We start from the raw sequence: 25719 nt of genomic DNA, 5'->3' as shown, positions 1-25719 counted from the left end.
CTTCTACTAGGAGCCGGTAGTGAGAAGTCACTGGAAAGGGAAGGGCAAAAGGACCATGGCAGGACGATTACCCTGGCATGTCCTTTCGTATGTCATCCTGGCTTCCTGTCTCACGTTTCAGGGCTTCTTTGCCAGAAACCTCAGGACCAGGAGGCTCCTGGCTTCTTCCAAGCCAGCTCTCACACAGCCTGGTAGAGAGCAGCAGGCTTCTCGCGGGGGTTATAGGCCACAGGTGCAGAGCTGAATACATGCCAGGGAGGCTGGATTGAGGAAGGAACCCATTGCAGCTCTGGGTTTATTTGTACCCATCTACCCACCAAAGGAAGGAAGTTGGGAGCTCTTGGGTTTCAGGAACCCTCTGGGCAGATAGGTGCTTTGCCTGTCTCCTGTGATCTTCAGTCCTGCAGAAGAGACAGCGTAGGGAAATTGCGGAAGTCGGTCCGTCTCTGCCTCTTGGGAGGAGAAGCCGGGTATTGGTCCTTCTAGGCGGCTCGAGGCCCCTCCTCTCCCAGACGGCCTTGTCTCAGAGGCCCATCTCCCTCCGCCAGAGTGGGCAGCACCCGGGAGCTGCTCCCATTTCCGACCCCTACTCCTGGGCCAGGCAGGCTCTCCTGGGCTGAGCTAGGTTTAAGGGACTGCCGGCCGTCCCTCTCCACTCAGGGCTGTTGAAGTTGGTCCAATTTTTCAATCGTGGGCCAATTAGTTTCACAAATGGGGGCCCCCGTGGTGCCAGGGCGCATTTGTTCCGGGCCTGCGCACTGGCTGGGCCCCATTGTCCTGCCTCCCACCCCCGTGGGGGCCCATTGTCCTCGCCCCCAGCGGGGGCTGCTTATGGCTGATTTATACGGGCAGGCGTCCCGCGGCACTGCCACAGCTGGCCGAGGTGCTTAAGGCCTCGGACCCCCTGACCTCTGCCCTAGTCCTGCTGTCTTTTTGAAAGTTACAGACCAGAGGGCCGCATACCTCTCCGGATTTACTTTCCTCCCCCCAACTCCGCACGCACCGTGTCCCTTCCCTTTTCCCTCCCTTTGCTCTTGGCGGTGGCAGCCTGGGCTCCTTCTAGAACGTCTGGAAGGGTCCAGGAGCTGGGCTGGGACAGGGATGAGGGGCAGGTGGGAGGTTCCAGGAGAGGCAGCCGGTCTGATGGGGAGGTGGTGGCCGCTGCTTCCTCCACAGGGGGCTCTGCGTCCTTGATCCCTTAGTTCCCTCTCTGAGGCGGGGCAGGGAGGGCTTGTTCCCATCGCTGCACCGGGACCCCGGGACTCGGTTTGACATCTTGCAGTTGAGTTTGCCCTCTCCGCCTTTCTGCCCGGGCTGGTGCGTCCTGGACAAAGCAGCCCAAGGTACGGGAACTGGAGGCGGTTGGTCATGTAACCAGGCAGGAGAGCACAGATCTGACTCCCTCTTAACCCGTGGACTCTCTCTTACCAACCAAATCCAACTTTCCTCTTCCTTTTCACTGCTTTTCCTTTCTTTTCCACCCCTCCTCCCCTCTTCTTGTCCCCTTCCCCCAGTTTCTCCCCCTCTTTGGCTCTGTTTGTTGGAATGATTGACAAAATTAGTAAATCCATTCATGTTACTTTTATTGTGCAGGTCTCAATAAATCCCCCCCATGTCTGGGGTGCACCTTAATGAGCTAGTGAGCTGACAAATTTGTTTACTGTAGCTGGAGGTGCCGAGTAATGAAATGCGTATGTGTCTGCAGCTCACAGCTAAACAAATACACAGTTTTCTGGGAGCCAGCATTGCCTGCTGCTGCTTGAGGATGCGGCCACACTCCCCAAGAGACTGAGAGGGGTGTGTGTGAGTGAGTGTGTGCCTTCGTGTGTGTGTGTGTGTGTGTGTGTGTGTGTGTGTAGAGCATGCACATGCCCTGAGACTTGTAGTCACTCACCAGTCCATGTCTTAGTTCCAAAACAAATTTGAATCAGCAGCTCCAGCTCCTCCCCCTTTGGTTATTCATTGATAACTCTACTCCCTGGGCTAATGATAGGAAATCCCAACATCCCCCCCTTTCCCTGTGGACATAGAGGGTTTATGTTGATATATGGGTGCCTCCCAAGATTCTAAGCAGATAAGAAATAAAGGAAAATGTGGCAAGGGGGCTGGATAAGAAGACTGAAATTGACGAGACTGAAGTTGACAGGAAGGTTAAGATGCTATGGTTTTTAGCTCCTGGCTTGGTTTGGGAAGATGCGACGAAGCCGATGATTAAAGGTGCCCTAGAAGTAGGTGACTATATGTAGGAGGCAAGCACTGGTGCACAGACTTGTGGCTAATTTGGTTTGAGGCAAGCCTACCAAAGCTGTTTTTTTCAGCCTTCCCTGCCCTTCCTGGGAGAGAGGCTGTAGGCAGTAAAGGAAACAGTGGGACTTGTCTCCCACTCTCCAGCAGCTGTCACTCCCAGGGCGGGAGTGGGGGGTTGGTGGGCCGACATTTTCTTGAGCTGGGTGGACTGGGCCCTCTTTGTGCACATAGCTAGCCTTCTCAGGAAGGCTGGGAGTTGAGGGTTCATCCCAAATGATGCTTTAGCTTATGCCCAGGAGGAGAGCTAGAGCAGCATCATTTTGGTACTTTCTTCAGTCGATCCCTTGAAAAGGAGCCAAGCCCTAGTGATGGCTCAGGGGGTTCAAAAAGGAGGCATCCCTGCCCATGTCATGCATTGGGCTTTTGCTTCCTTTCTGTCTGCTTCCGGTCCTGTCCTCCCCCCCCACACTCACACCTCCAGCCTCTTGAGATGCAGACAGGGCCTTCCTGCCTTCTGTGTGAGTCAGCCCTGGGCTGCTTGTCTATGTCTGCCTTTTTCTCCTGCACAGTGGATGACGCAGCTCTGCCACTTCTTTAGCAGTGACCTGGGGCGGGGGAGTAGGGGGAAGGAGGAGAAAGAAGGGGAAGAGGGAGAGGTGGCAGTTTCTGTGGCAGTTTTGGTGTGCGCTCACAAGGCTTCAGAGGGCTGGAAATGGTGTCTTAGGAAAGAGTACTCCTGAAGGTCAGAGGAAGTACAGTAGGTAGCCCTGTCTGAGGACTTGGGGATGGGGTGGGGGGCGGTGGAGGGGTGGAAGGTGGGAGGTGGTTCCCGTTTAAATCAAGATTTTCACACGGCGCCCCCCGCCCCAGCCCAAATTTGCTCTTTTCTTTCCTCTGGAAAGAAGAAGTTGCAGGGGGTGGGGAAGCAGCTCTCCCTTTCTTGGGTGAGATTGGGTGGAGCTGGATATGAGAAGCCCATCCTTGGCCCATGTGCAAGCACACGCTTATACACACGCACACACATGTAACAGTCACAGCCGGCTTACCAAAAAAAAAGCCCCAATATATTTAGATTCCTCTGCTCTTTTGATTAAGAACCTGCTTATGTCTCGGGATAATAAGAGCCTTGCTCCAAGAAGGTGTAGCACCTGAACGTCTTCTCCAGCTGTGTGCCCCTCTGATCCTGTTCCTGCCTTTCTATTAAAGAGCTAATTGGTATGGAAATGGCACAGGTGTAAACATGAGGGTTTTTGTGTCTCATAATTTCAGACCCAGTCATCACCGGGGTGAAATAAATACCCTGGGTCGGTGTCGCCCCTCCTGCCTCCTGTTCCATCCTAGCCTTGGCTTTCTCTGGTTCTTTTTTATTTTTTGGCTAAAGTTAAGCCTGTTTTAAATTGGGAATCTGTGAGTCGCACGTGCCCTGCAGCCCGACTGGCTGCGCTGCCCTTGAGGGTGTAAGGCAGGCATGTTGGGGGCCACCATCTCCGGGTAGAATTGGTGCCAATGAGGGTACCGATATTTGCATGCTCTTCCCCGCCTTACCTAGGGCCTCTCTCCATCAACCCCAGCACACCCATTCCCTCCTCCTAGTTCATATTCCCTTCAGACCAGGCAGACACCCTTGGGGTCCAGCCTAAGATGGAGACCCATTCATAAGAGCAGAGGGGGTTCTATTCTTTGACCTGATAAATGATTTCTTTGGGCCAAGCCTAATTTATGTATCTGATTTACATTTGAATTTACAGATTGATTGAAAACAATACCTTTGTAGGATTTACATACTCAATAATTTTTGCCAGTTGCCTATTAACAGCATTATGAAGTTGGTGTTGGAAAGGGCAGCTGAGTCGTGAATACCATTTCCTAGATGAAAGAATGAGGCCAAGGGCAGCAAATAGCTGGCCCAGGGTCACAGCCAAGAAAGGCTTCACCTTTGGGCGAGAACCAGGGTCTGCCGACTGTATCATTGCATGAGGTGGTAAAACTGATCCTCCTGTGGACTGGGTCTTTGCTTCTGAGCAGCAGGGCTGAAACATGGAGCCAGAACCAAGGTGTCCTGTTCAGCCCACTAGACGGACCTGAGAGGCCCCAAAGACATCAGCTCTTTAGGGATTATTGGGCGTTGCTCATTTCCGAGGAGCATCTTACTGGATGTTCTGTGTTCAGTCTGGGCTTTCCCCAGCTCTAGCCATCCATTGCTCTGTACCATGACTTTCCCCATCCTGTGACCCCCTGTGCTCTTTGTGATTGTCCCACAACCCTTTATTTATTCTTTAAAAAAAAAAGCTCTTTTTTGATTATTATTATTTTATATTTTCTTGGCTATGCTGTGTGGCATGTGGGAATCTTAGTTCCCCGAGCAGGGATTGAACCTGCCCCCTTGCATTGGAGTCTTAATCCCTGGACTGCCAGGGATGTCCATCCTTATTTATTCTTGAATGCAACATGCAGCTCTTGAGCGCCTACTGTGTGCCAGGCCCTGTGATTTATGTTAGGGGATATAATGATGAAGAAAGTGCTTCTTGCTTACCATCTCTTACCATCTCCTGGGCAGAGCTACATGTCAAAAATAAGTACAACAAAGGGTTTAATAGTTGTGCTGGGGTTGTGAGGCTCAGAGGAAGAAGGTGTCCTTGGCACTGAGTCCTAAACAGTGTCTCTCATCCAGGATACCTTCTCTAGGGCCAGTTTCCTGGAAGAAGCAGCCCAGAGTCGATAAAACAACGTCAGCTTGTGTATCGTGCAGGGCGACCGTGATCTGTATCCAGGTTGTTCACTGCAGGAGGATGCCCAGCTGAGGGAGAAACAGAGGCTGGAGTCCAGCCGTCTTTGCGTGCCAGAGCTGTGTGCCCAGGCGAGGATCTGTGTTGGGCTAGAGAAAGAGGCATTATTTTCTAATTCAGACAAAGGCATCCTCTGGGCTGGCGTTAGTTCTGCCACCACTTCATAGCTAAGAAGCTTTTCCACTTGGGTATCTCACTGGATGCTCTCAACGGCCACAAGCAGGGTGGCAAAGGATGGAACAGACTCTGGTCCAGTGAAGCAGAGTGACTTGCTCTGGGTTACAAGGCAACGGAGTGGCTGAGACAGGACCCACGTGCTTCCCTGGTCTCCCTCGTGTCCCGCTGGCCCTCTGATTTCTGAAGGTCTTTTGCAACGAGTGGAGGCTCCTTGCCTCTCCCCAGTGGTATTAGGCATGAGGTTCCCCCAACAGCAGAGGAGGGGGCAGTGTGCGTCTCAGGGGCTCAGGCATTGAAGGGAACAGGGTTCTAAAACTGCCAGGCCCCCTTGCTTCGCCCTACATCTCATGGCGCTAATGAATTGCTAATATAATTTTCTAGATAATTTTATTTCCATAGTCCCACATTTTAATGTGTTTCCAAAAGCTAGCATTTATTTGCTTAATCTCCCAGTGTAATAGAATCTGCCCTGACTCATCATACATGTGAACAATCAGCTAGGCAGAAACTACAGCAAATTGTTTAATAAGTCAAATCTAGTCGCTGGATTTTTAACTTACATGCACCAACAGCTTTTCTTGTGTCTCTTCCGTTTCTCTCCCTCCCCCCAACCCCCACCCTTTCATTTTTCCTTTAAAGATATTTTCTATCCTCTCAGCTGCTGGTCTCCAAACAGACGAATGGGAAGTGGATGGGGCCCCTCCTTTCTTCATCTCTGATCCTCAGGCAGTGTCATCAGTGACCAGGGGGATCCCCTGTGCCCTGTGGAATGCCTAGGAAGGAGGGGACCACCGTGGGGACACTGTAATAGATCCTTTCCTGGTGGTCACTGCATGACTTTACGCTTGTCACCAAGGTGTAGAGCCGATATCCAGAACTTCAGATGCATGAGGCTTCCTGACTTGAGCCCGGGCTGAGGGTCCTGTCCTGCCATTGCCCCGGGATTCCACTTCTCCAGTCCTCCTCTGTCCTCCCAGCCCCTACCTTAGACTGGTCCCAACACTGCTCCAGTGATAGCACAAAAGCCATCACCTCTGTCCCTGATTTCAGCCACTTTGCCAATGCCGTTGGTCCCCACTCAGCCCCCAGGGGCATTGCCTTCACGTACTGGTTGGAACATGCTAGCCCCTGCTCCCCGCATCTTTTCCCCACACCCCTGAGCAATCCCACCTGGCAGTATGGCCGTCTGCCATCTGACCCCCAATAACTGTCTCTGCTTATCTTCATCCTTGAGTGGGGGGGGGGGGGCGGGGGGGTCTGTCCTCTCTTCCTGCCTGCTTTGATATCTGATTGCGTTGTTTCTAGCTTGGCTCCTGTGCCCGCTGTGGTCCTTAGCTCCTCAGTACACTTTATTTCTTAAAGTCTGAGAAGGAATCTCCAGAGCCCTCTTGGGATCAGCCTGTCTTATCCCCTGGCTGGTGGTTGGTTTGTCTGTGTCCTCCACGCGGCCGGGACCCTGTGTCTCTGGTTGATCTCAGCATCCCTCTTGTCACCTAGGACAGTGCCTGCTCTAGGTGATATTCACAGAGTTGCCTGAATGGACACGAAATAGGCTCAGGGGATCCTGAGAAGAAGGGGCCGCACAGTGGGGCAGCTCTGGGGCCCTGGGAAGACCCGGCGGGTGAGGCTGCCAGGGTTCTCAGTCTTCCCTGGGCTGGGACTGACCCTCAGAACTCCTCCGGGCTTGGCTTTTTAGGCTTGGGATCTCTTACTGGGAATGTCATTCATGTTCCCTCTGACCCAGGTTCCTTCCATACTGGGGATTTTGGGGGATCCATAAAGAGAAACCTGGGCTCTTAAAGGGCATGGCTTGCCTGGGAAGCTTGTTCTCTCTTAGCAATAAAAGGCAGATGTTTGATGTCTGGCTTCATCGGGACTCTCTGTAGGTTGAGGTTCAGGCCAGAGATGGGGCTCGTGGGATGAAGCAGCCAGAGCTGCCATGCCCCTGGATGTGTTGCAGATGGACGCCACCCTCGGGAGTGCTGGCCAGGCCAGACTGGACTTTGAGGAGTCACTGTCAACCCTTGTCTGCGTCTGCGGGGCAGACCAGTCCTCTCACTGTACCCCCCTAATCAAATGGAGTGAGCACCTCAGCTCTTCTTGCAGAGGCCTTGCTGGCTCCCAGAGGGGCTGGAAGTCTTCAGAGAGCCCTACCTCGTGACGTCTTCTAGGGTGCTCCTCCTGGCCTGGGCTGTCTGTTTCTAGGGTGGACCTTGGATGCACGGGGGCTCCTGAGCCAGCTGGGTTGGAACTGGCTCTCTGTGTCATCATTGTGCCTCTTCCCAGAGAAGCCCAGGCAGATAGGGAGACATTAACCCAACTCTGTGGTTTCTGAAATCAGACAAACTGAGGCATTTATAAATCCCAGCACCTCTTCTTTCTGACCATGTGACCTCAGGCAAGTTATTTAACCACTCTGTTTTGCCATTTGTGAAAAGGGGCATGAGCATCCTGCCGGATGCGGTTGCAAGTTTCAAATGAGATGATGGCATAAATAAAGCACCTAGCACAAGGCGTATAGCAGTCCCCGTCCCCTCTGCTCTCTGAGGCCAGGAGGAAGGTCGTGCCCTGGCTGCTCCTCATGTCCCCTGCCCAGCCTTCCCTGGACCTGGGTGCAGGTGATGCCCGTGGGTGCGATGGAGCGTGGCTCCAAGTGCCTTGAGGGGTGGGGATGTGGGGAAATGAGAAGCCGTCCTTGCCTTCCTGCTAGTCCCTCACAGCCCCAGCCGTGAATGGGACTAAGGCAGCCAAAAGAGACCCCCCGTTTGCTGTCTCCACTGATAGACCTGCGAGACAGCAGGCTCTCCGTGCTATCTTTCTCGTACCCCGCCCCCTTCCCACTGGGAGCTCCCTGATGCCTCACCAAGCAGACCTTGATCTGAAGCAGCCAGAGCTCTGCCCCATCTTCCACTCTGGACTGACAGGCGCTGCACCTCACCCCCTTTCCTGCTTGTGTCCTTTACACAGGAGGGCAGGGAGGCAGTGCTGGGCTGAGCACGAGTGATCAAGCCCAGATGCCTGCAAAGAGAGGCGAGTAGACTGGGAGCTTCCAGGGGAGCTGACATGCTCAGGAAAATGGAACCCAAAATAGTGGCCAAGGTGGCCAAGACCAGCTGAGACTCAGATGGAGGGCTTAGATGCTTCCTCCTTAGATGCTGAACCCTGGAAAGCCACGGCTCCACAGCAGCACCAGAAAGAGGGGTGACAAACAGAAAATAGCAACCTGTCTTTGTAGGGCTTTCCTGGGCTCAGTGGTAAAGAATCTTCCTGCCAATGCAGGAGATGTTGGTTCGATTCTTGGGTCAGGAAGATGCCCTGGAGAAGGAAATGGCAGCCCCCTCCAGGATTCTTGCCTGGGAGATCCCATGGACAGAGGAGCCTCGTGGGCTACAGTCCATGGGATTGCAGTCAGACACGACTTGGTGACGAAACAGCAACAGCAGCTTTGTAGGATATCATGGGCTACCTACCTCTACTTCTGATCAGCACAGAAAACAACCAGAGTTAAATGAAAATCTCATGTCCCTCATTAGCTTAAAATCTCTTGACCGAGGACGTCCCTGATGGTCTAGGGGTTAAGACTTTGTTTTCCAATACAGAGAGTATGGATGAGTTCAATCCCTGATTGGGAATCTAAGATCCCACCACTCCTCATGGCCGAAATACCAAAACATAAAACAGAAGCAGTATTGTAACAAATTCAGTGGAGACTTTAAAAATGGTTCACATCAAAAAAATCTTTTTAAAAAATCCCTTGACAGCTGCATGTTGGTCTTGGGATGAAGCCTAAAGTTCTTACCACGATTTGCAAGACTCCGTACAAGCTGGCCTGGCCCACTTCTTTGACTCCCTCCCTGTTTTTTCTCTGCCTCCCTAGCTGCACTGTTCTGTCTGATCCTTCTACCGGCTATGTTTCTCTCCAGTTCACAGATACTATTTTTTCTCCCTAGAATGCTGTCCCCATGTCCCCAGTGTGCTGGGTAACATCTGTGATGAGGGCAGGCACTTTGTACAGTTTTCCATGGCTACACCCCCAGGGCCAAAAAGAGAGTCCTGCTTGTAGTAGATACTAAAATAGTATTTGTTCAAAGAACGGACTCTTAGGAGGTATGCATTCATGAGTGGAGATGTGGTTAAGAGAATCGGGTCTATAGCGTCAGGGGAGGATCAGATCCAGGCTGCCTGGGCTTGAATCCCAGCTCTGTTTGCTTGTGAACTCCGCTACTTTGGACAAATTACTCAATCTCTCTCTGTCTCCTTTTCCTTAGCTGAAGTGTGAGGCTGTAGAGGTCCCATTTTGCAGATGGGGTGTCTTAAGTGTTAACATTCCAATGATGGCTTTCATCTTCACTATTGTGGTTCCTCACAGAGGCCCCCGGACACCCCATCTCCTGCCCAGGCTTGGAAAGGCCCTCTGATAGATGGCTTCTTGGTACCCTGCCTTTGACACAGCACTCCAGATGATTGCAGAGTCATTTGCTGCCATGATGTTTTTGATTAATATCTCTGTTTCTCCCACTAGACTTTAGGTTCCATGAGAATGGGAAGTGAGTGGATTTTGTCCACTGGTGGAGCAGTGTACTGGGGGCTCCATCAGCATCACGTGGCCCACGCTACCTCTGGGTTCGCTGCTGAGTGTGGGGCCGGGGGTGCTGCCCTGTCACTGGCTTGTGCTCCAGCCCAGCTGAGGCTCTGCCCCGTTTTCCCAGGCACAGACATGGCTGTCTTCTGTCTGCTGTGCGGGAAGCGTTTCCAGGCACAGAGCGCGCTCCAGCAGCACATGGAGGTCCACGCGGGCGTGCGCAGCTACATCTGCAGCGAGTGCAACCGCACCTTCCCCAGCCACACCGCCCTGAAACGCCACCTGCGCTCACACACAGGTAGGCTGGCCACGGGCTGGCGGGTGGGCGGGGTCTCTGGGAACCGCTGTCCAAACGGTTTACCTCCAAACTCATCTGGTGGGGGAGCCCTCGGTCCAGTGTGCAGGGGCCTCTGAGGTGCAGGCCAGTGTGGACAGTTCTTATCCCATCCCACCTTGGGGACGTTTAGGTCTCGGTATCTCTGTGCCCAACAGAGACGGCACTCATTAGAAATGTAGGCTCATGGGTCCCCCCCACCTCAGAAACTTCCATTTAGTGGGCATGGGTGGGACTCTAAGACTCAACATGGTTAATAAGTATTCCCAAAGATTCTGATGCAGGTGGGCCTGAAATGAATTTTGAGGAAAATCTGCCTGCTTGGTCCATTTCCCACCACTTGGTCCTACTCCACACACACACACACACACACACACACACACACACACACACACACACACACACCACACACCACACACATGCACTGTATGCACACACATATATATACCATGCACACATGTTGTGCACACATGCATTGTGCAGGCATACACTGCACACACATGCACACACACAATGTACACACACAGTATACACACATACATACACACGCTGTGCACGTATGTTCCTGAGGTCAGCCTTGGCTCTTAAGGGAATGTGGCAGAAGTGGTCCGGCTTACTAGTTAACAGAAGCACATGCTCTGTATTGGGCCTTGCCCTGCTTAGGAGAGACAGCGTGGGTGTATAAACTGAGCCAGTCGCTGCTGGTGGGGGAGGAGAGTAGCTGTGAGTCAGGGGTAGGGGGTGGGGTGCTTGCTTCTGAGACCCGAGGGGCATTGGCTTCCTCGCATCATCCCCTAACCCCCAGCAATGTCACAGGTGACTTGAAGCCTCCCTTCCTCTGACTGTACGTCGATGAAGGATTGCCCGTTTCTAAGTCTGCATGTGTCTCTGCTTGTGTGTGTTCTGTCCTGGGTTTGGGGTGAGAGGTGGGTGATGGGGCCGGGGATGTAGAGAGGCAAATTATCTTTCTGGGGGTGTAACAGGGTGTGTCCTCCTGGCTGCTGGAGAGGGTATAAAAAACTGCATGCCTCTGACAGACTCGGCAGGACCCTTTCCTCACTCTCAGGTCTTGTCACAGCCCCAGGATTAAGTGGCAGGCTTTGCTGAACATGGGAGAGGTGGTTATTCATCACAACCTGGCCCGTCCTGCTGGCAATAGGCATCCTCACCGAGGAGCCTCCCAGGCTCTCACCTCTGGATGCCATTCTGTTCAGGGGAGCATGCTGCCTTAGCATCACCAGATTTGCTTGGAACTTCTCAGATTTGCTGGCTTAGGATGAGGAGGGGTCCCAGAGGGTAAGGTCCGACAAGAAGGGTGAAGGAGGAGAGGATGCTGGCAAGAACTTTCTCTGCAGTGAACGCCTAAGCATCCCCGGCAGGTATCAGCACCTTCTGTCAGCACCTGCCCCACTGGGTCCCTAAGCTCAGCTTATCGAAGATGGCCAGTTACCTTTCAGACGCTTCTTTTTTATTAATTTTTATTTGTTTATTTTTGGCCACGGTGGGGTCTTCATTGCTGCACGTGGGCCTTTCTCTAGTGGCAGCAAGCGGGGGCTGCCCTCCAGTCGTGGCTTCTCATCGCAGTGGGCCCTCTCATTGCAGGGCATAGGCTCCACAGCACGTGGGCTCCGTCGTGGTGCATGGGCTCAAACGCCCTGCGGCACGTGGGGTCTTCCCAGAGCAGGGATCGAACCTGTGTCCCCTGCATTGGCAGGAGGATTCTTAACCACTGGACCACCAGGGGATCCCCCTTGAGCCACTTCTGAGCATGCTGCTGGGTCCCCTCGGCTGGATTCACGGGACTCGGATGATCCCACCCAGGGTCACCCTGCTGTGCCCACGCTGTCTTCTCAGAGCTCAGATACCGAAATGTCACGGGTCCCTGGGTCAGTCATGGCTCGGATCCATCGGGAGGGACTGTTTCCAGACATCGTTGGGAGAAGTACTTGCTTAATCTAGGAAACATGGAGCGTGTGCACTGCTTGTGCACACACAGACCAACACCCATTAATTTCACACTAGCCAGGGCCTGTGCACGCAGGCCGAGCACACCCCCCACACAATGCCTCATTAATATTCCGTTGTTCTTGGCCCGTTTGCTGCTGGGGCCGGGTGTTTAGCATCGGCAGCTGTGTTTGGTAGGTTAGTCCAGCCGCGCTGTTGGCATTGATGGATCCCTGATTCACATGGCTCATCATATAATAAACTCTCAGCTGTGTTGGAGGGGTAGCTGAGGGGCTGACGGGATGGGGCTGGGGTGGGGAAGAGGACATTGGGCTTGGCCGGTGCCAAGGAAACCAACCAGGTGAGGACGGACCACTGGGGTCACAGGTGCACTGGGCAGGCCGTAGGGGGCTCTAATTAGTCTCGTTTGTCCTGCACTTAATGTCAAGCTCATTAAAGAGGCTACAGAGTTAATCAACATACCACAAATTGGATTTTGAGTTCTGCAGCCAGTTTTGTGTACATTATGGCAACACTGACAGGATTAACTCTCAGGGTGAGGATTTTGGGCCAGGTGCTTCAAAATCCGTGTGTGTGTGTGTGTGTGTGTGTGTGTGTGTGTGTGTGTTGGTGTGTGCATGTTGGTGCATTCCTATGTTTTTTCCTTCCTAAATTTTTTATTCCTTTCCCTGGACTGCCTCTAGAGATTTCCTATTTAAACTCATTTAATGTGATCCACTTCATAATTAAATTCATAAAAATCTGATCAAACCAACCTCTCTGCCTTAACCCTTTGTTTTTTTAAACTCTCCGGGCCCCCTCTGGAGGGGGGAAAGACGCAGACAGACGGCGGTGCCCCCCACCCACCTGCCGAGTGGCTGCCGATGTACGTTTTAATTACCGGCTCCGGCTGAAGTCTCACGTGGGCCCTGCCTTATTTATTTATTTATATCTTAATGAGGATACTGAATCCTTGATTAAAGTCGTAATCGTTGCCGATTCACTAAGGGGGGGTGGAGTTGGTTGTCAGACGGTGGTGAGCACAGGCATCCACACACACACAGTGGCGTGCGGGGCCAGGCACACAGAGATCACCCCTCACTCTGTTAGACACACAACTAATTAGGACCAGGGTCTGCCTGGGCCTCGTCTCCCCTGGGATTGGATGAGGCTGGAGGCTGGGGGACCGGGCAGTCTGCACAGCCCGGCAGCGAGAGGGCAGGCGGGTGCCGGGAACCCAGATCTCTGCTCATCCCCAGATCTGCACATTGGGGGGCTCTCCTCTGAACCCAGGGCAGGGCCCCTAGGGTGGTGGTGACTGGCGTGGAAGGACAGCTCTCCTCTTCTAGCTTCTTCCATCTGATGCCTCAATGGAAGGGTTCCCACCCACCCCTCAACATCCTTGGAGCATCTTGCAAGTCTTCCTCCCGTGAGAGAGCCCGCCAGCCAGCAGACCCCAGCATCCTCTCCCCACAGAGCCTTAAAAACCCTTCAGAGCCATCAGAAGAGATGAGAATTTATATGGGTACAGAGGCCTGCCTTCGAGAATGGGGAGGTTTGGTTAGAGGCCTGAGGAGGGGAGAGAGAGAAGAGAGTAAAATATCATTTTAAAGAGGAAGTGAAGGCGCAGGCATGCAAGTCTATAACGAGAAGGACAATTTATGCCCAGGCACGAGCGCAGTTTGACATGGGGATAATGAAAAAACGTAGGTCATTGTGGATGACTTAAACCTTCAGCGGCTGAAGAAAATGTATGAAATGCAGAGGACATTACACGGTTGGCAGCCCCGCACATCTGCAGAGGGACAAGTGAAATACAGTGGGCCATTCTTTACCATAAACTGTGGTTGTTGGAGATGCAGCCCAGAGAAATTGTAATTACAGTGACAAGACGAATCAGCGATATTTAAATATTCATGAACAAAGTCTGGGGTGATCAATCTATCTTTATTGTCTGTGCTTTCACTCCTGTAATAAATAAGTAGCTGAAGTCTTCACCTTTCATCCCCCTACCCCGCCCCTCTGCCACTGAAGCCCCCACTTTGGGTACAAGAGGAAGGATGGTTAATCCCCATGCCCCAGCCTCTGACCCAGTAGGGGATTTCAGGGTGCATTACAAACAGGATGCTGATGGGCATAGATGCCAGGCCAGGGAAAGGGAAAGGCCGTTCTCCCCCAGTTTCATGTACTGACATTTTCTGAGCACTTTGATTGGATTTGACTGTGTGCTGCGTACTGAGGCCACAGGGATGAGTGAGGCTTCCTTCTGGCCCTTGTGGTGCTTCAGTTCTTCAGGCACGGTGGCTGTCACAACAGATAAAACACGGCACGTCAGTTATTAGTCTGCTGACTGACACTAGTATCCCAGTATGTCCAGTTAGTAGTACTGGTATTCCAGTGTCCAGACCCTGGAACTGGATCTGAATCCCAGCTCAGCTGTTTACCAGTTCTTTGACCTTCGGGACCGTGTTAAGTGTCTTGAAACAGCTCATGTTTCTCATCTGTAACACGAGAATGATACTATCTTTCTGGTAAGGTTGTTGAAGTGATTATGTGATATGATCCGTGTGAGGTTCTCAGCACAGTGGTGAGCACTCAACGTGGGCCATTTTAATTAGCACCATGAAAATTGTGCTACTACTTCAAAAGGGACAGAATGCTGGACATTTCTTCTCTCCGGAGACTGAGGAGAAAGTGACTCAATTTGCCTGGGCTGTGGTGATGGGAGGTGGCGCTAAAGGGAAACTTCTGAACCGTGGTGACACGTGATGTGGGTTTTGATGGGTGACTAGGAGTTCGTTAAGAGAGTATCATACAGAAAGAGCAACTGCATGAGACTGTGGAGGAGGGAAAGAGCAGGGTGACTGAGAACACTGGAGGGATTTTTTGAGGGTCGTGGAGTCAGGCTGGAATGGCTTGCACCCTTGACCTAGAAGAAGGGAAGCTGGGAGCAGGGTCTAGAAGCCCCTGGGTCTGCTCTGCCCCCGGGGCGCCTGCTTTCTGGGGGCTCTGTCCTCCCTGAGTTAGATGGGCTCTCTTTTCCCGGGACTAGCCCTTGAGGCATGGATGACCGTGGGGCCGTGTGTGCTCCCCGTGAATGCTAAGGGGCCGGCAGGGGTGGGCGCTCCTGTCACGACTGCAGAGTACAAGCAGTCTCGTCCTCTGGTGCTCTGATCCTGCCCTAATGTCCCCTAAAGAGAGGGTGGGCGGCGGCGAGGGCATGATGCAGCCCCTTGTCCCCACAGGCGACCACCCGTACGAGTGTGAGTTCTGTGGCAGCTGCTTCCGCGACGAGAGCACACTCAAGAGCCACAAGCGCATCCACACGGGCGAGAAGCCCTATGAGTGCAACGGCTGCGGCAAGAAGTTCAGCCTCAAGCACCAGCTGGAGACGCACTATCGGGTGCACACAGGTACCGGGGCAAACGGGCTGGGGGCGGGGCAGGTGGCTCCCCAGAGAAGCCCAGGCGAGGATGGGCCCAGGCTGAACCGCGGTGGAACAGCTCCTGTTAAGGCTTAGTACGGTGACCTGAGCGCCACTACCTTCTGGAGCGGGCGAGGCAGACATCGCTAATCGATCACACTTCCAGCAGCCCAGAGCAGCCCTCCAGGCAGCCATACCAGTAGCTCGCAGATGATGTCCATTCATGAATCCTTAATTAGGGTTCAGTTGGCCCGATTAGCTGAAAATGAAGGCTAGGATGATTTCATGTGACTTGAGGGTTAGAATAAGACCCTAGGGGACATTAAGTTAGGATTTACGATGAGGGTTGGGAAAAGCTGTAAGTTCGATTGAGTTCAAAGATTAGAAAAGCGGATGTTTTTACTAACCCCTCCACGTGTATAATGTTTTACCATTTCGAAGGGCCTTGCCCTTCCTTTTTACATGAATGTGAGCAACTGTTTTCTTAGGGCCTGAGGACAGAACAGGTGGAAGTGGTCCTGATGTCCAGCGCTGCCAGAGCTGGGAGCAGTGGAAAGCTGGAGCCGGCCCCAGCCTGCCTGGGAGAGCCTCCTTTCACAAGTCTTTCCAGCATCACCCCCACCCCCCGCCCCTGTGTTCATTGTTATCACCTTGTTTGCTTAAAATCAGCCACATGGGAGTATTCACGGCATGACCATCTGCAAATGCTACAAAATCAGGGCTTTGTGGAGAGCCCAGTGTTAAACACTTACCACTGGCACACTGCTGGGTTGGAGGTAGATATTCAGAAGGACTTCCTTTGAGGATAAGAAGTGGTGGAACGCAGTGGAATGTGGCCAAACAGAAAGCTCCCCTGATCAGGGGAAATAGCTGCCTGAGCAGAGTTAGAAGGGAGAGGCGATTCCCCTGGCGGGGAGGGTGTGAATTCCTGGGAGGGGAGGTGGATGGAGGGGCCAGTAAGCACAGGATATGTGTTGTCACAGGTCTGCGTTGGGCCGCACGGAGAGGATGGGGTGGTTGTTGCTGACAACTGGAATGACCCCCAGGATTTCGCAGAGCCTCAGGGGCTTCCTCAGCCCCTTGTGGGAGATGTGACCTGGCGGGTGGATCATTAAATGCATTGGCACTGACTATCGTAAATAGCCGGTCGATAGTTAGATCACTTTGGCTGTTCATTACTTCATTATTTGCAGGGGCCTCTGCACGGTGGAGTATCGATAGTGAGATAGCTGGCCAGTTAATTACTGTATCGAAACAAGGTTCTCCTGTGTCCTCCGCTCAGCTCCAGGGGACTGTAACAGAGGGGTGGGTGGTCACAGCTAGGGCGTGGGCCACGGGCTCCCAGAGTCTCCGTCCTTCCCCTATTCTAGCTCGAGAGGGAAAGCAGGGTCCAGGGCAGATTCTTCCTAGTCTTAGAGGAGGAGGCATCCCCAGGGGTAGCATGCTTGCCGGACTGGGGTCCTCTCACTCTTAGCACCCCCTGCTTCCCACCATCTGTAGCCCTGAAAGAACTCTATCCCCTTGCTTCCCTAGAAGGAGCTGTGTGCCGAAGAGCCATCCCTAAGAACTTCAGAGGCTTCGAGGGCACTTTCTTAGATTTCTGTTTCCTCTCTTAGGAAGGAGAGAGTCCACATGCTAGAGAGAGTTAACGCTTTAGTCCAGGGGCTGGAGCTGGCCCACACATGACCACTACCTCCCATGTGGCTAAATTTACTGGGTTGGCCAGAAAGTTCATGCAGGGTCCCAATACCCAAGACTTCCCTTGTGACTCAGCTGGTAAAAAATCCGCCTGCAGTGTGGGCAGGATTGGGTTGGGAAGATCCCCTGGAGAAAGGAAAGGCTACCCCCTCCTGTATTCTGGCCTGGAGAAATCCATGGACGGTACGGTCCGTGGGGTTGCAAAGAGTCGGACACGTCTGAGTGACTTTTGCACACGCACACACGCACACAGGCACACACAATGCATTAGTTATGGTGAACAAGATTAAGAATGTAATATACTGGAAACTAACACACCATTGCAAATCAACCACACTTCAATTAAAAACAGAAAGAACATAGGGTTGCGGTCGCACGGGCCACGGTTCAGGCACTTGGGAGCTGGATGTGACTTGTGGCCGCCACGCTGGGCAGTGCACGGGGCACACGGAGAAGTGCGGGCCCAGAGGGCCTGAGCGCCCCCAGCTCGCCGGGGTGGGGCTCCTCACGGCCCCGGCCTCTCCTGACCCCACTTCCCCCACAGGCGAGAAGCCCTTCGAGTGTAAGCTGTGCCACCAGCGCTCCCGGGACTACTCGGCCATGATCAAGCACCTGCGAACGCACAACGGCGCGTCGCCTTACCAGTGCACCATCTGCAGCGAGTACTGCCCCAGCCTGTCCTCCATGCAGAAGCACATGAAGGGCCACAAGCCCGAGGAGATCCCGCCCGACTGGAGGATAGAGAAGACGTACCTCTACCTGTGCTACGTGTGAGGCCGGCCTGAGGCCGCGGCGGGGGAGCCGGGAGCAGGAGGAGAAGCGATGGAGCTGGGTGGAGTCCAGGAGGACCGTGCAGGGCAAAAACACACACACACACACACACACACACACACGCGCACACACACACACGCACACACACACACACACAGCAAGAAACAAAAAGCAAACGAAAAAAAAGCCGGAGAAAGAGAGAAAGGAGGAAAAGGAAGTCTCGGGGCTGTCTGGCTCTGGTTCTGCCTGGGGCTCCAGGTGACCCGGATGCCTGGCCCAGCCCCTCCACCCAGGCCTCCATCCCTCCTTTCCTGGCTGGGGGTCGTCGGCCTGCTCTTTTCCGGTGGGGGTGGAGGGGGGGGGGTTTGTCCAGCTCAGACGGTGGGATGTTTCTCTCTTCCCTCCACCCAGATCCTCCTTTTGTGTCCCGAAATAGGAACTAGGAAAGGGCCGCGGGGTCCTCTGGTCAGAGTCAGACCGTCCCTGCCTGCCGTCCCCCACTGACTCCTCGGAAGGTCGGGGGCTGAGGGATGGGTGGGGGTGTGCAGGGGGCGGCCTGCAGAGGCTGGGGCTGGGCTGGGTCACTGGTTGACGCTCACAGTGGCAGCTCTAGTTTGCTGGGGGGCACACTGGGGTGGGGAGGGGCCCTCCCGCCCTTCCCACTGCTCAGTTCATCTGTTGCTTTCTTCCTCCGCCACACCCGGGTATCCCTTCACAGTCTTTAGGAGCCTCGGGGCTCTTGCCTGCTCCCTGGCTCCCCTTGACTCCTGTTCTCCCAGCGCCCCCATGGATCGGAGTGTCTCCTGCCTCCTCCGGCTCCCTGGTGGGGAAGCTGGGTCTGACTAGAGAACCCCCCCGCCCCGCCCCCCGCCGCCAACTTTAACCCTTTTGGTTTCTGAAAAAATGCAGACAAATTCAGTGGAATAGCCCATCCCAGTCCAGCCATCCTGAGCAAGACTCCTGCTGAGCTGCTTTTGCTTCCAAAATGGAAAAATGTAACAGCTAAATACATGCTGTCCCACCAAACGAACACAGCCCCTAGGAGGAGGGTTCGGTCCGTGAAAGGGGTCGTGGCCGGTGAAGGGACGTGATGTCCTTCTCCAGAGGTGCCCTACTCCTGGTGGGGGGTACCCCTGTCCTGGGAGGGAGTTGGGATGCCGTGCTGGGGACCCTTGGAGCTCATGGGACCCCCCAGGCCTGGTGCTCTCTGCGGGGAGACCCAGGTCCAGAGGGCTGTGCAGAATTCCTGGCTCCCAGGGGTGCCCAGGCCGCCGAGAGGAGGCGTTGAAGGCGCCTTGCCTTGTGCCCCGTTTCGCTTCTGTTCTGTGTCCTCTGTTCACCTGTTAGCACGTTGTACTTGAATTACCTCAGTTTTTTGTGACCTCATGAGCTTTTTTGACCCCTGTATCTCTGTTTTGGTTGGGGGTTGGAGGAACGGGGAGAGTGTTCTTTTCAGTTTCTTGTGTAAATTAATAGCTGGTTCAATAGACTTCAGCTGGCCAAGGCCCTCCCCATCCCCTCGGACGAGCCTCCCAGATGGAGGGAGCCGTGCAGAAGGAGCTGAGTACTCAGGATCTGAATGGGAGGCCGGGGCAGGAGGTGGGTGCCTGCCGGGGACGGGGCACCGGGGACACCGCAGGACCACAGCTGGCTCCGACCAGACATGACGTCCCCAGGCCTAAAACACTCTGGAGCGAATCCCACCTTTCTTACAGTTTGCTGGGTCCTCCAGGTCTGGGGGCCTGTGTTCTTCAAATCCTTTTTCACGCGTGTGGCCCCACCTCCGTGTGCATTATCACTGCCAAAACTGGCCTCTGGTCTCTCTGCAGGGCTGGTTGGGGACAAGACGGCCCGTGTGTTGTTGCAATGGGGTGGGGGTGTTGTTTTTCTCAAAGCTACCTCTTATGTTTGTCCAGCTCTTTTGTTCCCCTTCACGCCTCCCATCCTGCTGCTCTGCGTCCCCCACTTCTCCCCAACCTCCCCCCGCTGAATTTTTGGAAAGCACATTTGCAATATTTGTGTTCGCTTTGGGACGGGTCTTCCGTTTCATCTCATGCTTTATTTGTAAGAGTTGTTTGTGGGGTTTTTTCGTGTGTTTTTTTTTTTTCTTCTTTCCTTTCTCTCTCTGAGAAAATTGTGGCTGCATTTTTATTTTTAGGTTTTAAAAAGGGGTTTAGGGAAGTGGTTTAGGGGAGAAGGGTTGTGAGGCATACAGGGAAGTCGGAGGGGTGCGTGCTGCTGTGACAACCCTGTTCCTGGGCCCCATCCCTTCTGTTCTCCCCTGCAATCTCGCCCACCAAATCTGAAGGCCTTAAAAGTGGTGTGTTGGGGGGATATGGATTGGGAGGACTGTGTCACTAGACCGTTGACTGGGGGTGATAACTAGGGAGGATGCTGTTTTGCAACTATAATAATGATTTAGTGCTTTGGAAAGGAAAAAAAGTTAAACTTGAAATATGTAACTAGAACAGTTGTCGTGTTTATAATGTGAAAAGAGTGGAATCACTGGGGGAGGGGCAGTCCGTAAGAAATCTTTGTGCACTATTGCGGCCTCCCCCAGTCCTGGAAGTAGTGGGGACAGGCTGGCCCTCAGGGGATCTATAAATCCCAGAAAACAGTGTTTGAACAGCAAGATATCATTCACCTTAGGTGGGGAAGGAAAAAAAAAATCAAACTATTCCATAGGCCCAGCTGGCCCCTCTCCCCCTCCCCCCTCCCCGTCCTGCACAGCCTGGGTCTCCTCCCCTGTTCATAAAAGCTGAGAGGGTTGAGCTGATATTTACAAATTGTAATATTTTTGTAATATTTGTTAGTTCCTTCATCAGTTCTACCACACCTTGCCCTTTTCCTTTTGTAATGTGAATAGGAAAAAAAAAAAAAAAGACAAAAAAATTCACCACCACCACCGAAATGTCCCTTTGTACATGCGTGTGCGTGCGTGTGCTTGTTGTGTGCGGTTGTGTGTTCAGTCATGCAGTATTGTAATCTGGTGTTGCAGCGCTGGATGGTACTTAATCAGCCCCTGCCAGCCCCCATCATCCCAGAGGGATCCTGGTCGAGAGATGGGGAGAGAGAGGGTTTGGGCGTCGGGTCTCTGAAGGATGCTGAGCGGGGAGATCTCTGTATCTGGCTCTCCCCTCCTCTCCCACGAAGCCCCAGACTCCCTGGAGAGACTCCAGCATGCCTCTTGCCGCAGCTTTCTGCTCACAAAGACAAAATGATTTCTGACCTTGCCAAGGTGGTCGGGCCTGATGGCCAAGGTGAAGGTCAGAGATGATCTGGAGGCTTTAGACATGTCTGCACAAAGAGGGCTAAGGAGACGAGGAGGGTGAAGGCTGCTCTTTGCCCAGGTGAGACCCCAGTGTTCTTACTTCCCTCTTCTTTGCCAGCTCCTTGGCCACCCCTCGCCTCTGGCTGTGGTACTGCTGACAACCTGACTTGCTACTGCCTTATCCAGCACAGTGAGCTTGTCCAGTCTGGGAAGTCCAAGTTGACTAACAGTCCCTTTCCTGTGTTCAGCTCCTATAACTGTGCCCCCTTAATGCTTTTGGTGACATTTCCACCCTCACTCATCCACTCTTTCCCTGTTCACTCCTTCACTCATTCAAAGCATTAAAATCCTATGTGTATATAGGATAGACAAATATATAGAGAGATATATATATAGCAAGAGAGAGATATAAAATAGTAAGTATCATTGCTGCTTTGGGCTGCTTTGGAGGAGGCCACATATACGGGGAAGGGAGATGTAGGGTGTAGGGGTGGGGTGGGAGGCTGGGGGACCCAGTGATTCAGTACAATCCAGGGATGCAACGCGGGCTTGTTTAATCTTTGTGCCTGAACAGTTTTTCCATGTGTAGAAAAGAAAAAGAAAAAAGGAAAAAAAAAAAAAGACTGCTGCAATTTTTCACAAGTGTATGGTACCCTTCTGGATGCTGTTGGTACAACTGGCTGCTGGGGTGTCAAGGCCTTGCAGGGACAGAGCTGACTGGCTCACCTCCTTCCAGGGGGGTGAACAGTGGTGGGGAGCAGCCTTCTGACTCTAGGGGGTGCTGGGGGAGATTGGCGGCCAATGCCCTGCAAACCCCATGAGGGCAAAAGCTGGGGGCACCAGACGTTAAGACAGAAAAGTGGAAAGCGAGCAGCCTGTGTTCGTTTTTTCCTAGGCCTACGTCAAATCTGTTTTTCCCCTCCCGTCTTTTTTTCCCTCCATCTTGGAGCTTCGTTGGTGGCACTTAACCTGATATTTCAGGAGGAAGGGAAAAGGCCAGAGAGGGCCTATATGGTGGGGCTGCTGGGTGGAGGGGAAAAAGGCACAGCCAACCAGGAGAAGGTGTGCAAGACAGACCAGGGGAGCTGGGTCAGGGGAAAAGGGCTGTGGGGAGAGGGCCTTCAGGCCCCCGCAGCAGCCCTGCCTCCCTGAGCCCTTGGCATCCCGCTTTGCAGACAGGGTACCGGCCTCCTGGGGTGTGGCATAGGAGTTGTTCACATAGTGTTATGCATGATCTTTGTGAGGTTAAGACGCCGTGGTGGTGCACCATGACATCCGACCCGTATATATAAAGATAAATATATATATATATGTAAATTATGGCACTGAGGGCTCTGCTGCCCTGCTGGACCAAGCGGAACTCAGCCTTTTGGTTTGGGTATCATGTTTTGTTTCGTTCCTTGTTTGTTTTTTGTGTGTGTGGCTTGTCTTCTGTCGTGACAGCAGGAGTGCCAGTCCGATCGCGCTGTATTACAGAATAGTGTTTTTAATTAATTGATGTTCTAGTTCATGTCTACCTCAGCACCTCCTCTTAGCCTACTTTTAGGAGGTTGCCCAATTTTGTTTCTTCAACTTTACTGGTTCCTTTTTGTACAAATCTCTTCCTCCCTCCCTCTCCTCTCTTCCCCACCTCTCTCCCTTCCCTCCCTCCTCCTCTCTCTTCCCTCCTTCCCTCCGTCCCTTTTCCCTTCCCTCCCTTCTCACTCCTATTTGTTTCACTTTCTCTCTCACTCTCCCCTTCTTGCCCCCGCCTCTGGCCCCACCCAGCCCTGCCACCCCCACGTTGTGCTTGCCAGCCCCTATCTGTTCTAAGCCCGAAGCAGTTCACCCGAACTTGTGCGGTCCTGGTTGCAGCTTGCCGCATCTGCCTTCGTTTCGTGTAGATGGACGCGTTTCTTTGTAATTTCAGTGTTTCTGACGAAATTTAAAAAGAAAAAGGAAAAAAGAAAAAAATTGAAAAAAAAATGAATTTACTGCTGCAGGTTTTTTTCTCTCTCCATGTGTCACTAAGTGAAGTCTGTGCCTTCTATAGCAAAGAGAATATTTTTTACATCCTACTAACAGTAGATTTTTTTGTAGTGAACATTTTTTGTATTTTTATTTATAAGTCTCATAAGAAAAATAGCAATGTTCAGTTGTATACCTTGAATCTGCAGTTAGAAGAGAATAAAGTTAATTCAGTTGTCTCTGGTTTGAAGTGTCCCCCTTTTTTAAAAATGTGCTTTGCCTTTTCTGCCTTTTCCTGGGTGGGGAGGAACTGAGGTTTCTGTCTGGGGATGGGAAAGAGAGTGCATTACCCCTCAGCCTCACTTACGTGGCACTTTTATGCATATTTGAGAGGCTCATACCCACCTCACAACATACTTACCTGATGAGTTTTTGTTTAAAAAACAGCATTAAATACACAAATAGCATTTGACCCTTGGTACGGTATGTGAAGCAGGCTTCCTGGGTGGCTCAGTGGGTAAAGAATCTGCTTGCAGTACAAGAGATGGAAGTTCAACCCTGGGTCAGAAGATCTCCTGGAGGAGGGCATGGCAACCCACTCCAGTATTCTTGCCTGGAGAATCCCATGGACAGAGGAGCCTGGTGGGCTACAGTCCATAGGGTCTCAAAGAGTCAGACATGATCGCTTCAGCATAAGTGTTCATCTGGTAATTGGCAGTTATTGTCATAAACCTTGGGAATATAGTGAGGAGGGAACAGACAGACCCCTCCTCTCAGGAGCCAGTATTCTAAGCTGCTGGGTTGGAATGTTCTTCGATTATAACTTGTCCTGATCCCACAGCTGGTGAGTGGCAGGGTCACACCCTGCATCTAGAACTCCCCGTTCCAAATCAGGTTCCTTTTTCCCCTGACACCAGAAGCAGCAGGGAGGCTCCTGTCTGGTCTTAGAGATATTTTCTACTTTTTGCTCACAGCCAAGTGAGTTTCATCTGTTTCTCAACAAGAAGCTGCCCCCCAGTTAAAGGTCCCTAGGTCTGGCAGCCGGGCCTAGGGGAGAAAGGAGTTTGGAGCTGGCAGGGCGGGGGGGACGCAAGCCCAGCATCGTCACTGGCAGAATAAAGCCTTTGTACAAACTGGGATGCCGTGGCTCCTCCCACGCTGCCCTGTCTCAGGGTCTGTCTGCTTTCCTCTCCTTGGGGATAGGAGTGTTTGCCCCGCTGGTAAGTGTAAGCCAGAAAGCCAGACACTGGCTCAACACCTCTGCCCGAGGCCACCTACCTGACCAGAATAAGGAGGAGGAGAATCCATCTGGTCACAGAGACCTCGCTAAGAACAGAGCAGGCAGGCCGCCCCCCGGGTGTGAAACCAGTGCCAGGCCTCAGGGGCCGGCCTGGCCTCCAGCGGCATCCTGGGCATCAGCGGGAAGCGTCCTCCACGTGATGCCCTCCCAGCACCAGCTGGGCGGTGGGGCCTGATCTCCAGCCTCACCTGCCAGCTCTGGGCGCCGACCCTTCAGCCCCCCTGGTCCGGTGTCTGTGTGTCCCTGGGGTTGCGAGCTGCAAACCGCCTGGAGCTACACTCACCTGCCTGGGTGGGTGGCAGCCCCTCTGCGGGTGGCCGCTCTGTCCGTCTGTCCTTTCTCCTTCCCGGTCTCTGCGCTCCGCTCTGGTCATTTTCCTTCACCTTCTCGTCTCTCCCTCACCCCCAGTCCTTCTCCCCTCTCCCCTTCTCTCTCTGTCTCTCCTTTCTCTTGAGGTTCCTTTGGGTCCCATACTCTTTTCCCCTCCCCATGTTTCTCATCTTGGAAAACAACCCTTTGCCCCTTGATTCCGAGCCCCTGCCCCGTTCCTCGGAGCCCTTGGGCCAGGCCTTTTTCCTCCTGTCCCTGCTCATTCCCATGCCCCCCCAACCCCACTCCACCCCGGCCTCCCCGCCCCTCCCCCATGTCCCTCCCCCGCCTCCCCCCCAGGCCTCAGCGTTCTCTTGACAGATGGGAGGGCAGTGAGCGCTCCCTCTTTAAAACAACATTTAATCGCCGTTTTCTGTTCTTGGACATCAAAGCTGGGGCTTAGGCACTGTGCTGGGGTCGCAGTGCGCGGGCTCTGGGGGAGAGGAGGTGAGTGAATAGGGCCGGACTGAATGGGCTTTGTGTGGCCGCTGGGGTCTGCCTGCTTTACGTGCTCTTTGACCCAGATATGATCTCATGGAGAGAGAGGGGCCCTGGCCGTGGCCAGCCTGAAAACGCTCCCTGGCCTGACTCAACCCCCCCCTTCCCCCACCGTCCCGCCGCCCCAGCCTCCCTCTCCAGGGCAGGGGACTGGCCGCCCGCCTGCCTGTGGCCAGCCCAGGTGCAGCTGCCCTCAGCTCCAGCCTTCAGCCCAGGGCCACCTCCTCCAGGACTGGGCTTGCCCAGAGGATGCTCTGCTGGGCTCAGAGGAGGGGCTGGGCTGCTGGCAGGGCGGGGCAGGGGTTCCATTCTTCCTGACTGTGTCTCCGGGGACATTAGGTGGGAGGCTGCCCCTCCCCGCACACAGGCAC

At 53.4% G+C, this 25719-nt stretch overlaps 1 protein-coding gene across 4 annotated transcripts in view; it reads left to right on the top strand.

Annotated features, from left to right (window-relative positions):
• The window catches only part of ZBTB16 (zinc finger and BTB domain containing 16), a 203561-nt gene extending 180136 nt beyond the window's left edge, over positions 1-23425 (top strand). For 3 of the 4 annotated variants that reach the window (XM_018058857.1, XM_018058856.1, XM_018058854.1), the window contains 3 exons: positions 9920-10090; positions 15316-15483; positions 17737-23425. In XM_018058857.1, the coding sequence (XP_017914346.1) occupies positions 9920-10090; positions 15316-15483; positions 17737-17966 (569 nt within the window). In that variant the 3' untranslated portion in view covers positions 17967-23425. 4 annotated transcript variants of the gene reach the window in all.

Source organism: Capra hircus, chromosome 15, assembly GCF_001704415.2.
Source record: "Capra hircus breed San Clemente chromosome 15, ASM170441v1, whole genome shotgun sequence".
NCBI lineage: Eukaryota > Metazoa > Chordata > Mammalia > Artiodactyla > Bovidae > Capra > Capra hircus.
Note: the sequence above shows the minus strand (reverse complement) of the source record. Positions and strands in the feature narration are given on the sequence as shown.